The sequence below is a fragment of the Cottoperca gobio genome, chromosome 11 (assembly GCF_900634415.1).
Source record: "Cottoperca gobio chromosome 11, fCotGob3.1, whole genome shotgun sequence".
NCBI classification, from domain to species: Eukaryota; Metazoa; Chordata; class Actinopteri; order Perciformes; family Bovichtidae; genus Cottoperca; species Cottoperca gobio.
The window spans coordinates 7948130-7961200 of NC_041365.1; the positions used below are offsets into that span (position 1 = coordinate 7948130).

Genomic DNA, 13071 nt, shown 5'->3' on the forward strand with positions numbered 1-13071 from the left:
CAAATCATTAAATTTCTCCCAATAAAAAACTGTCACTAAAGGAAAGGTGTGAGTAAAAGAAAACATCACGTAATGGCTGAACTGAAATATGTTGTTTGCATCCATCGCTCAGTGAAAATCCTCCTCTGGTCACGTGACTCCGGGATGAGCCAGATTAACGGCTCTCTTGCCAGCAGTCCTCCACTTGCAGAAACAGGCGCTGCAATACATACACTGGATGTGGCGGTCCTAGCACCAAGGACGCCAACGATTACATATTTTGTAGGACATTGTATCTTTGAATAATTCATTTTCGGCGGCATTCATGAAATAACTTGAAATTCATAGCAGGATTAAATAATGATTTCGCCGTGGGACCGGTGGTACTCGACGAGCTGCTGCCTTTGCTGCCATGTACGGACGGGCACCATTATTCTGGGAATATGGTACATGGTAAGTGAGATTTTTCATTCGATGTCAGGCCTAAAATCAAAATAAATGTGGAATTTCAGATTAAATATTTGAAAAATGATCACGTGTGTTTTATAACAATATAGCTAAATTAGCTAGTGGCTGCTGTTTTTCATTTGTTTTTCGCTTTCACTCATCTGTGATTTGCCATTTTGATTATGCCCTCGGGTTATAGAGTAATGAAACACATTAAACTACGGTGCTAGTTAATTAACCTCCACTCAAGGTTTCAAGATATATTATTGTTACTATCAACTATAAGCATATAACAAAATATATGAATGTAGCACTGTTTGTAGCCGTTATGTTATTCATTCTAAGCTAACGTTAACGTATCACTTTTTGTTCTGAAATAACATTATCAACCCATCCCATTTGATTTTTCCTACATGTGTACCTGTGAAACATGGAGTTTGCTTCTGTTTTTAACCCCGGGATAACCCAAAGTTTTAAACATCGTTCAGTAAACCTGTTAAATCCCTGACCTTTCGTAACCGTTAGTCCCCTCTCTCTTAGTGACCCTACTACTAATCAACTGTCGTCAAATCGAGCCAAGGCCACAAAAAGCAACCGATTATGTTACCTCCAAAACATGTTTAGACATAAAACAGTGACATATGTAATACAAATGGTTATTTCTTCTAATCATGCTGGTTGGACAGATGCTGCACTGAACCTGTCAAGTAGTTCACCAAATATCCTATAGGCTATCAACACTATTGCTGAAACAATTGGCCAAGTTTTTGACAACAGTTGTGATAATAAAGTAGTAATTTTAGTCACTTCCGGCATCTTGAATTTGATGATTGTTGCTTTTCTCCATCTTATATTTTTGTGACCTAAACGCATTTGGATTTTGGACTGTTAGTTGCATAAATATAGTAATTTGAAGATGTGACCTTGGTCTCTATGAACTTGTGATTTGTTTTTGTGGCTATTTTCTCTCTTTTTTTAATCAGAAAAAATAATCAATGGAGTACTTTAATAATGAAAACGAACAGCAAGTTGCGGGCTTAATCAACATTTCATGAAGCTTCTTTGGGAGTTTTGTCCGGTAGATCTAACCACACTCAGCAGTTAACCTTTATTGTATCAAAGAGTAACTAAATTCAAAAACCTTATATTACAATCCTTTACCTCACCTGTGATTACTTTTCCATTTCAAATTACTTTTATCTCCAAGAAAAAGCCCTGATCCATCTGATCAATTTATTCTCAAGGTTAACCCAATATCCTAAAAATGGATGACTATACTATGAAATGTAATATTCATATTGATCTTCATTTCCCCACAGCTCATCAATGCGGTGGTTCTACTCATCTTGTTGTCGGCTCTCAATGACCCAGTTCAATACCGCTACCACCTTACCAGCTCTGAGCTGGGAACTGACATTGATGTCATGGACGATGCAAGTGAGTGCAACTAATCCCCTCATTGTTACATATCTGACGTGGGATATATATTGCCAAGTTCAAGATGTATCAATATGATTCGAGTGTAAACTTTCATATATATATACATTTTTTAAAATTACTTTCAAGCACTAAGGGCTCATTTCCAATATTTCTGTCAATTATGCACAATTTCTTTAAATGTAATTTAATAATTCAACATGATATTATTCTTGTTGTCAACCATACAGAACGTTCATTTTTATTAAAACAGTATGACAGTAAAATGTATTTCCATTTTTAGTGCATGGTACATGGTTTTTGAGATTACGGGTGTGTGTGACTAGAGTGACAAATTATGGCTAAAACATTTGAAGGGCATGCATTAAAGAAAAGGTCCAAAACTGTGACTGTTGTCTTCAGTGCATTCATCTCTTTCCATAGCGGAGTCATCTGACAGATGATCTCTTCTCTATACTTAAATAGAATATTTATAATAATGTCATAATATACGATTGCTTTTTTCACACATATTTACTTGAATTTAAAGTTGTCGTTACACAGCTTCAGTGGTCCAACAATATGACTTTGAGACTGAATAAAAATTGAAGCCATATCAAAATATTACTGTAACTAAATCAATCAGACAAAAATCAAGTTTCATTACCCTAACAATATTATTTTGGCATATCTCCCAGCTCTGTCAGACAGTGCCTATTAAAATCAACAGCATGTCCTTATAGCCCCATGTGTTTCTGCAGCTCTAAAATCGTTTTCCTTTTTTGTCCACCACTTCTTTTCCCAAAGTGCTGCTCTCAGCACAGACATAGCTGAGTAGGCTCTGCTCCATACAGAACAATTCAGTGTGCATGTGTATTTTCAGTATTTCCCCTCCAGCAGCTATCATCATCACAGTTGCCTCTGGAACACCACAGACCCTGTCACTAGCTACTCTGATTAAAAACGACTGCTCTAGTTCTCTTTCCGATTAAATGGCCATCTTGACTGATAGCATCAGTCAAAGATTGTGAAACATTTGGAAAAGATGGAGACAAGCTGGTGTTGTGGTTTTGTAATAGGCAGTTATCCAATGTCACTGTAATCATATGCAGAGAAATCATGACATTGAACTGAGATTGTGTGGATGACGTGTATGGGGTGAGGAGTGGCAGTGCATCTATTTATGCACGTATTGTTTATATATAGTATGTGTTAACATCTGTCCCTGTGTTGAGTGTGTTGCAAGGGATTAAGATGGGAGGGTATCATCATTTCCCGGGTCTTAACATAGTATCATTGCTGTAATAATCACTGTTGCTGAGTGTAAGGGCTCACCAGTGGTCACGATGATGTACAGAAGTTGAATTCTGCTTTCCGTAAGTTTTTATTTTGTTAAGTCATGGAAATTGTTATGTTTTCCTTAACAATGCTGACAAAAACTACCAGGGATGCATTGATTCCACTGTTTCACAGCCAGTACTGTTTCTGAATACCAAGTTCAATAACTGCCAATGCTGCATAGTGATCTGGGATCCCTTTGACCAAACAGCACATGTGCAGATATCCTGTTTTAACTTGATGTCAGTGGATCAATTCAATTCAATAAGCTTTATTGGCATTTAAAAGTTGCCAAAGAACAATTTAAATTATGAATGCAATTCACAAAAAGTGAATAACAATATGAGTTAATAGAATAAAAATAGATAATGAAATACATTTATATATATATATATCATGATATATTTTATTATATTAACTCATATTGTTATTCACTTTGTTTTGTGTAATCTCATTCATTGTCTTTTAGTATTGGTACAATTTCAATGTGATTTACCTTAAACAATGCAAGACACACAAAAGCAATGCGTTAAAGTGTTAATCTACTTATAATAACATAAAGAGATGTTGTTAGGAATAATACGAGATTTCTAATATTGTATAAATCCCAAAAGAAAATGTACTGATAATAAAAATAGTTGTTAAAAATAAAACAAAGAGATATAAATGTATAATACGAGACAGCCATTAATCTATAAATAACAACATTAAAAATAAAATAAAAACTCTGCTGTAATGTGAGAGGGGTGTTACATTTAGTCAAATTTTGCTGATCATGTTTTGTCCAAGGCAGACTGCGTGCTAAAAATATCGAGGTTACCTAAAGTGCTTTGTTTTGTAAAAATCCATGTCCCTAAAAAGACTTTTGGATTACGTCAGTCAGTGGGTTTAAGAGTTCCAGTGAAATATTGCTGCTGCTGCTGCTTTTCACTGGTAAACTAAAAGATCTGTTCTCACATTGTTCTGTTTGTTTGTGTTTTGCTTCTGCAGATATCTGCATAGCCACTGCAATATCCCTGCTCATGATTCTTATATGTGGCATGGCAACATATGGTGCTTACAAGGTAAATAAACAAATGAGATTCAAACATAAATCTGAACTTGAGAAACAACTTGCCATCGTTCTTTCTGAGTTTCTTCATCTATTCTCAATCTCTCCCACGTAGCAACATGCTGCTTGGATCATTCCATTCTTCTGCTACCAAATCTTCGACTTTGCCCTTAACACACTGGTAGCCATTAGTGTGGTTGTTTATCCCAACACGGTGCAGGACTACCTCCAGCAGCTGGTGAGAACTATTTCCCTTCATCCCAAACTCCTACTTTTTAGTTGTATTTGTTCTTGAAATATTGTCAAAAGCTACAATACAAAACATTTAAATGAAGGAATAGTTTGATAAGTTATTAGTGATAACTGCTTAACAAGAAGGCAGAGTCAGGAGTTAGTGCTTCATAACACCTCTAAAGAGGAGACATTTAGTGAAAACACGTCTGAGTTATGTAGATTAGGAGTCCATTTCTCCTTGTTGTTTAAGACTGAAGGTTTTGTCAGATGCTGATTTGTAAAAGGACACTTTCTGTCTTTTGTTTCACTCCTGACATTTATTTATTTTCATTTGTATCCCTCCCTTTCAGCCGGGGACATTCCCTTACAAAGAGGACATCATGTCCACCAACAACATGTGCCTAGTTTTTGCAGTCCTCCTCTTCATTGGCTGCATCCTCTCCTTCAAGGTAAGCCCACAGAGTCTCTTTATCACTGCGGATTCTCCCAATCTGTGTAGCTTTGGCCTTTTTTTGGCTTTGGTAATTGAATCTACAACATCCGTCTGAACACATGTATAAAAAAAGACATACTTCGAAAATAAATGAATACATGCAACACATGTTTACACATTACACACACTCACTGAACATTTGTTCCCTGTAGAGCCGCCTTTTTATAGATTTGTTCGTCATATTGCAACGTGATTAAGTCTCACTGTGCACATATGATGCATTACGAACCATATGGCATGTGTAATGAATCTGCCAGTGTGAACTTTCCCATTATCAATGTTCTTCATGAGATTATCACACAGTCAGAGAGCAGCGGGTCGGGCACAACAGGAAACCAACTCCGGTCAAGCTAATTCCCCCTTAATGCATGGATGATTCTCCAGGCGTAGCAATGCTCTGGGGCTCTGGGATGAGATAGGACAGGAAGTTTCAGTCATCTGTACAATCAAATCAAGTTGTTTCTCCTCTAAGCTCGGATTGGAAATGTTCTCGGCAGATATCCAAAGCCAGAGCCGGGGTTTTATGATAGGAAGCAGCCACTGGAAGATACACTGCTGGGCTTACAGGGAGAAGAGTTATAAATGTCATGTCTCATGCAGAGAGCCTAGTTGCAGAGTCTATGGGGTAGTTGCACTGCTTATTGGTTTGGCATTTAAGCATTGAAGAGCAAATATATAATAATATAATCTTGAGATTTGCCAAGTAAACTGAATAGAACCCCTTTCGTATTGATAGGCTGCAGATACAGTATATATGAGCCACTGTAGTGACACTATTTGCGTCAGTTCCTTGGAACAGGGCCAGATCTGAAACCTCAAGGACGCATTCAGCTCTCAGCACAGAGGCAACACCTGCTAAAGTTCCTGCTGAAGCCAACATCCTCCACTTGACTGCACTTAGCATAAATGACTGATAAAGGGCAGGCAGGAAGGAGAGCTGGAGAGAGAAGAAAGGGATGTAGATTGACAGATGGTTGGATGAATAAAGAAATGGAAAGTATATGGGCAAGAAGGTCAATCTCAGACTTCATAGCAATGCGTACTGCCAGCCTAGCACATTATCATTGGGATTGAAAATGTTGGTGTCGCAGTGATGAGGTCAGCTCAGCAGATGGTAAAGTGATTGGTTAGCAAGCAGCCTGGTTTCCTGGTCGGTCCGTTGCGCTTACTGCTGGCAGAGGTACCGACTCAGCAGGCTACTCACACACATACACAATGAACCGCCTCTTCTTCTGCCAAGTCAGACAAACCTAAAACCGAGTGCTACCATAGTTTTACTGAGGGCAGGAGATGCCTGGTCAGTTGCCTTGGCTAAAATGTTGGTGGAAAACCAAGAAGGGCAACATTGTCCAGGAAGATATCCTTATATTGGTACCACTGTGTCAAATTGCCATTTATCACGACCTGTCTTGTTGCAAAGGTAGCTTATAGCGTGCTACAGGGATGACATGTTTTTGTAGGCTAACCCAGATTTTGGAACCACCCTGGTTCCCTCGATAAAAGGTCAATAGGATTTTTCAATTGGATTTTGGATTATTGCAAAACAAATTCTGTGGCAAACAAACGTTTGATGATTATACATTTTGTTCAGCAAGATAATCTTCACTATTGAACAACAGTTTTATGATTTATGAAGTGTAAATGCATTCGCTAGAAGTAAAAAGCTAACTTTGAGGCTATAAACAAACTACAACGCGGTCGCATAACTTCAATGTAAAGATGAGTTCCCACATTCGGCGTGATGATGTTTAATGTTCCCGATAACCTCTGTAGCCTCTTTTAGCCAGTTGTTAGCAACCGCCTTTTTAAAGACACGTAAAAGCTTTAATTTTTTAGAGTGGGGTATTCATTAACGAATTTTAGAACAAAACCTGCAAATCTCTTGAGTCTGTTTTAACCAAAAAAACTTATTTTAAGCATCTAACCAAAAAAACATTTTCTTTTTTTAAACAATCGACTTTGAGATTAAGGAACCAAAAGTGTAATAATGCTAACTCATTTTCCGTGTTTTATGACTATGATTCCTGCAGCACTCTTTATATCACTCTTTTATTAAGTGGTGATATGATGCATCTCTGGCGTCATCCCTAACCTTGATGGATGGATGAGGTGATGGCAAGCAGCATCAGCAATAATGAAGAGTGGATACAATGTTGTTAAAGGTCATTGTTTTGTCTTTGTTTTCACCTCCCGGGGACAGGCCTACCTGATTGGCTGTGTGTGGAACTGCTACAGATATGTGAGCGGCAGGGGCACCACGGAGGTTCTGGTTTATGTCACCACCAACGACACCACGGTGAGTCCTCACATCCACCCTCCTCACCTCAAGGACATACTGAAAATCCCCCTCACTCAGATCATAAAATAATTGCATTTGCACAGCATTTTATTTTTTTGTCTAACAAGCTAATGGTTCTTAATGGAAAATAATTCTGATAAAAGCTTTGAAAAGTTACTTACATCACTAGGCTTTACACATCATCTTTAATAAAGTATATCATATTCTAGGCTTAACATCTGTGAGGTCTTATCGACCTATAGTAACTTGTGTATGTTATTGCAGCTCAATGAGTTGATACCTCTAAATGTACAAGGTAAGGATGAAGTAATAGAATAGCTGTCATGTCACAGTCCCTACATACATGTACAAGTGAAGATGCTATGTGTAGTATTTTACATGAGAAAGTGTTAAGTGATAACCTGCAGTTAGTAGTTTAAAGGATTTTCTTAATATTAAGATAAGCAAGAAATTAAGACTTATTTACAGGGTTCAAACAAAGTCTTGAAAGTTTGGAAAATGCTTGATTTTAATAATACTCATAATCTGGTGTTTTATCTACACAATCACTCTTGTTGTCTCCTGGCATCTCACACCAGACGCCGAGTGGACAGGAGCTAAATAAACATGCAATCAAAGTTAATATGAACAGATTTGATGATAAAGGCTTCGAGAGTCGAGGTTTAGGTACCTTGAAAGTGCTTGAATATTTTCTGAACGAACCCTATATTTAAGGTGATTCAATAAAAATATATTAAATGAGTAAAATCCTACACATATCACTTTAGGAGTTGTATTGCAAGTTATCAGTAGAGCAGAACAGAAACAGTTTATCTCGGCTGTCTGACAGTCAGTGAAGTGACATTGGTGCTGTGGGTAGAAGCACAGTAGGTGCTGTAAGTCATCCTGAGGTATGATTGGCTGGCTGTGCAGAGCCGGGTGCCGTCCTCGTCCGTCAGCCCACTTGTCCACTTCAGCGTTGACTCATGGGGTTTCTGAGAGGCTTTAGCATAGTCACGCTTTCCATTTGTCTGTCTGTCTGTAATCCTCCACACTGATACATAACACATTAATCTGTGTCAGACCTGCCGTCGTCTCAAAACGTAGCACCTCGTCACTTTGTCCTCGTTCACACTGCTGATGTTTTTCACTTTATAGGACAAACTATACATGCAGGAAATAATTTTTGAGAGAAAATACTAAATACATTTGAAATAAAAAGCTTTAATTTTATTTAAAAAATATGTAAAATGCCCATTTAGTAAAATAATCTTACAAATTGATAAAATACTGACTATGTACTAATGGAAACGGATAACGGATGTTTATGTGTACGAGAAAACAAATGTTTATTCAAATGAATTAGGACACCAAGAACACAAACTAAAAACAAAACAACTGAGGCAACTAGGTCAAAGTGAAGGCCACGGCACAAGCTGTGTGAATTTTAATTAGAAAAGTATTTAATTGCAACAAATATCTGTGGCTCATGGTTTACGCAGGTTAAACCGCTCTCATATTAGCATGTATAGTGACGACATGGTTTTATTACTGCGTTCCCTATCCACACAGTGCTGAATAAATAGAGTGCTCCATCTATTTTTACTATTAGAAATCCAGCAGTGTGTCTAAATGGCTTTTTACTGCCTCGAACGTCAAGTACCCAGCTGCTTATCTGACATGCTTTTATATAAACGCCATTAAAATGCACAAGGGTCGTCTCTCTCTTTCTCCCCCCCTCCTCCTCCTCGCTCTATATATCTCTGTCCATCCTCTCTTCTCCTGGACATGTTACATAATTGTCTGCTTGTCCGCTTCATTTTCAAATCCTCCCAGTGATGTGTTCGCCGGGCCTCCCTGGCTGCTTCACAATTCCATCCCCTCGGAGCATATTCTCTCTCTCGCTCTCTCTCTCACTGAATTAGCAGCAGGGCTGGTTTTATAACACCATTTACAGAGGAAAACCTCTGATGCAGGGAAGGCAATCTGGCCTCTAAAGCACAGGGATGTGTGTGGATGTTATCCTTGCAGCTAGAAATGCCTTCTGTAGGGATGGAGAAGAAACTAAGTCTGTTACTGAAATCACTCCCTATTTACTATATAAAGTACTAAGTGGTAATAAAGAATTGTGCTTTAACTTTGCAGTATGAAGCAAATAGACTGCAGAATAATGACACCATTGGCGTTTAGATTGGTTCCCTACAAGCCTTGCTTTTATTAGCAATTCTGTCTGCCGGGAAAATGAAGGCTCGATTTACGGCACAAAGGGAAGCGAGCCAACCATTGCGCAACAAAAACAGGAAGAGGATAGCGCTTTTGATTTCCCAGGTAGCTATCGGTGACTATTCCCACATACCAAAGAGTATCAATGTAAGTTCTTTGCCGTTACTATCATCCTCAGTACTGGAAATACCCGACGGCGGAACAACCGAGGTAACTGAAAAACAAAATGCATGTGTTCTGTGAAGTGTTGCCAACTCCTTTTAAATGAAAGTATCTAGCACTAGCTCCAAAAGTCGGTAGATAACGTCTTACCTCTCAGAATTAAGACACCATTTTATGTGAAGGTCTTCATTTTGAGTGTGTACATTTATTAAATACATTCCATAGTTTCCTGAACAATTGCCTAATTGGCTCCTTCATTATAATGGATTAGGATACATTTGAGGTGTGCTTTAGGACTGAGACACCTTTTTTTCCCCATTACATTTCAGGTTCTGCTGCCACCATACGAGGAGGCTATCGCTATACCACCGAAGGAGCCTCCTCCCCAGTATATGGAGGCATGAGAGACGTCCTCTCTGCTGGACCCCATACCCCAAACACCTACCACATCTCGCTCCAACAGTAGGACCCCAACGCTGGCTGGAACATTGAACACAGAACAGAACAATTTCTTAGAGGCTGGTTTCATCTTGGATTCCTGCCAATTTTAGATTAGATTAGGCTGACCCCGAACCAGTATTGCCATTAACTCCCCCCCACCACCACCACCCCTGGTTGTTGTGACGTACTCCTTCCCTCTCGTTTCCTCTGTCCTCCAAGGACAGTATCGCAGCAACTCCAACTGCTACCCCCCCCCCCCCCCCCCTTGGCAGCTGCTTTCCCCTGGCAGCATCTAAACTCTTGCATGTCCTGAACACTCTGTCCCAACCTAATTTGCACTTTTCTTTGAAGGAAACGTGCACCGGTTTGGCCACCAACTGTTAACCCCCCCAATACTGTGAATCTCCCTTGTGGTCTTTGTCTAGAAACAAACTACCTGAAAAGAGATAGTGACAGAGAGAGTGAGAAGGAAAGCGACATACATGATCAGTTATGCAAGAGCACTTTTTTCAGAAATTGACAAATTCCTTCATTGAATGTAATGTCGAGGTATTTTTGTATGACTTTTTTGTAAAAACTGAGAGAAAAAGAAGTGAATAGTGAAAGGCTGTCCTGTTGGGATATCATCTGTGTGCTGATGTGCATTGTCCTGCAGGAAATCATATTGAAAAATGTTCCTCGACTAATAACAACTACGTCTTCCTTTTGTATCCATGTAACACACTGTCTGTAAACCTGTGATCCATAGACTGCCGGTGAAAAACCTTGTTCACCCATTGATTTCTATCACAATATTCCAGTTTGTCTTCCCGTCCATTTCCTGTCTGTTCCGAGAAAGGCTGGCATTAATGTAATCATCCAGAGAAGCACACAAACATAAATATTTCTCACACTGCAGGTTCACATCCAAAAATGGCAATACACATCCTGTAAAATCGAAAATGTATAAAAGTTAGTGTGTGAAAATGTTTCAGTTAAGATGTCCGTCTTGTGTTCCCGTCGAGCTGCAGCTTTAACAGCGTCGTCTGTGTCTTTATTGTGTGTTTTTTTTACATGGATCATGGTGTGTAATCTGATCTTTTTAGTTGAGCTAACTTAGCTGGACTGAGGGCATTTTCCTATAAAAGCTGCTGTACATGCAGAGACTGTGTGTGCGTGCGTGTGTGTGTGTGTATGTGTGCTTGCCTGAGCGCTACGTGTGATGTTATGGTGTAGCTCCTATTTCCTTTTTTACGTAGTAACATTTCCTTTGCACATGCAGCGATATCGTATTGAGATATTTCCTGTGCTTGTGACCTTGTTTTGAAATTAACAATGGATGGGAATCTAAAGCATTGATTTAGCTTAGCATAGTAGCACAAAATCAATATACAGTATATGGATCTAGAGAAGCTAGGTGCTTGTCGTTTGCCGAGAAGTATTCAAATTATAAATTATAATGGAGCAAACCATATTAACCTAATCCTTTTCTTTCCAATAATTCCTATTCCTAAAGTCGTATTTGCTATTGACAGAAAAAAACATTCATCAGAGTTACATTTTATCCTTCAAACTATGCAACCGTGCATCCAACAACTCCTAGAATACCATGAAGTAGTTTTCCATTTGATACTAATACTGTAGTTGATTATGTAGCCTATTTGTCGTCCACTTCATAATTTTCCCTGTGTGAATTATGACCACTGCTTTTGCAAATCCAACAAAGCTGAACATTAAATTGCACTTTTAAAGTCAGTGTGAGCTCACTGGGAACTGATGTGTTTGTGTTTTTATTTCATCTTTACCACAATAGGCTGTAGCTTAGTGGTTCTAAATATGATCAGCTCCCTCTTCTGGGTGATACAAGCGTCTTAACATAAACAAATCTACATTTGCATTGTGTGTTGTGACTGAAGGAGGAATTTCAGCAGCAGGGTTTTGAGAGAAACGGCTTGTACAGACATTTGGACCAGTGTATGGCTGATGCCTCCTTTTATTAGAATCTCTTTAAGACTGTTCTGCATTGTTTTGCATTCAAACACATCCTCTTGTTGGATCTGCATGAGCTCATGTCTTCAATTCAATAATAAAAAGCAAAATCAGTCAGTGTCTGCTTCTGCCTTTATTGATTGAAGTCAAAGTGTGTTTTGTTTTTATATAATTTATCTTTTTATCATCTTGAAAAATAAATTATGATGGTACTGTTAATTACATACATTTCTTTTAAATTTTAAATTAAAATAAAAAAAACGTTAGATGCATAAAGGCATTAGGCAGTAATTGAACATATTTAAAGTACATAATGTTTTAAATGACTACTGTGTATGTATTATTGGAATCTTTTTGATGTTTGCTGATAGTTGTGTCTTGTAATCACAGTTGGGATGGTCCGAATGTTTGCCATGACACAATGAAGAATTCATTAATTGCTCATATGCAAGTATGCTCAAATATTTAATAAAAACAGAAATATTAAAATAGAAAGTACAAACAAGACAAATGAGAAAAAGTATAGACAACACTATTAAGCTCCACTTCCTAAAATGTGATCATTTTACCCACTAAACAAAAGTGTTTTTATTTTCATAATGAAACTAATTTCTTCTTAAAATCTTCTTGTTTCTGTTAAGTAGTACAAATCCAAAGTAAGAGTCACTAATAATCTTCAACATGGACCCTATTCACAGCAGACATTTTGACTCTTTTATGACATGTTTGACTCTACTATGACTTTTTATTAAAACATTTGACACTATGACTTTTTTGTGACATTTTAATTGCAAATATTACGATGATATTCTTAAGACATTTTTGACATGACTATGACTTTTCATTACTTTTTTGGCATAATATAATAGGTCTTTTTATGACATACTATACTATTACTTTTTTATTACATACAATACTTTTTTCGACTGGTTAAGGATGCCAGCTCTGTCCTGGGACGTCCTCTTGATCCAGCTGAGCTGCTGGGAAACATATCTGGAAGTTAAATATAATCTGGATTTAAGTCAATAATAATAACTGTGG

The 13071-nt window shown here is 38.0% G+C and overlaps 1 protein-coding gene across 1 annotated transcript; it reads left to right on the top strand.

Moving 5' to 3' along the window:
• The first annotated feature begins 191 nt into the window (after nucleotides 1-191).
• Nucleotides 192-12148, top strand: laptm4b (lysosomal protein transmembrane 4 beta). Its single transcript, XM_029443541.1, has 7 exons — nucleotides 192-432; nucleotides 1746-1863; nucleotides 4171-4244; nucleotides 4347-4469; nucleotides 4816-4914; nucleotides 7159-7254; nucleotides 9951-12148. Exons 1-7 carry the CDS (start codon nucleotides 340-342, stop codon nucleotides 10023-10025), a joined length of 678 nt encoding a protein of 225 aa, XP_029299401.1. The 5' UTR covers nucleotides 192-339; the 3' UTR covers nucleotides 10026-12148.
• The last annotated feature ends 923 nt before the right edge of the window (nucleotides 12149-13071 follow it).

What these genes read in the sequence shown, in the direction of transcription:
- laptm4b (XM_029443541.1), top strand. Translation starts at nt 340, where the DNA reads ATGATTTCGCCGTGGGACCGGTGGTACTCGACGAGCTGCTGCCTTTGC. An exon ending in TTCTGGGAATATGGTACATG is followed by an intron (nt 433 to 1,745) that starts GTAAGTGAGATT and finishes ATTTCCCCACAG; the next exon opens with CTCATCAATGCGGTGGTTCT. An exon ending in TGATGTCATGGACGATGCAA is followed by an intron (nt 1,864 to 4,170) that starts GTGAGTGCAACT and finishes TTGCTTCTGCAG; the next exon opens with ATATCTGCATAGCCACTGCA.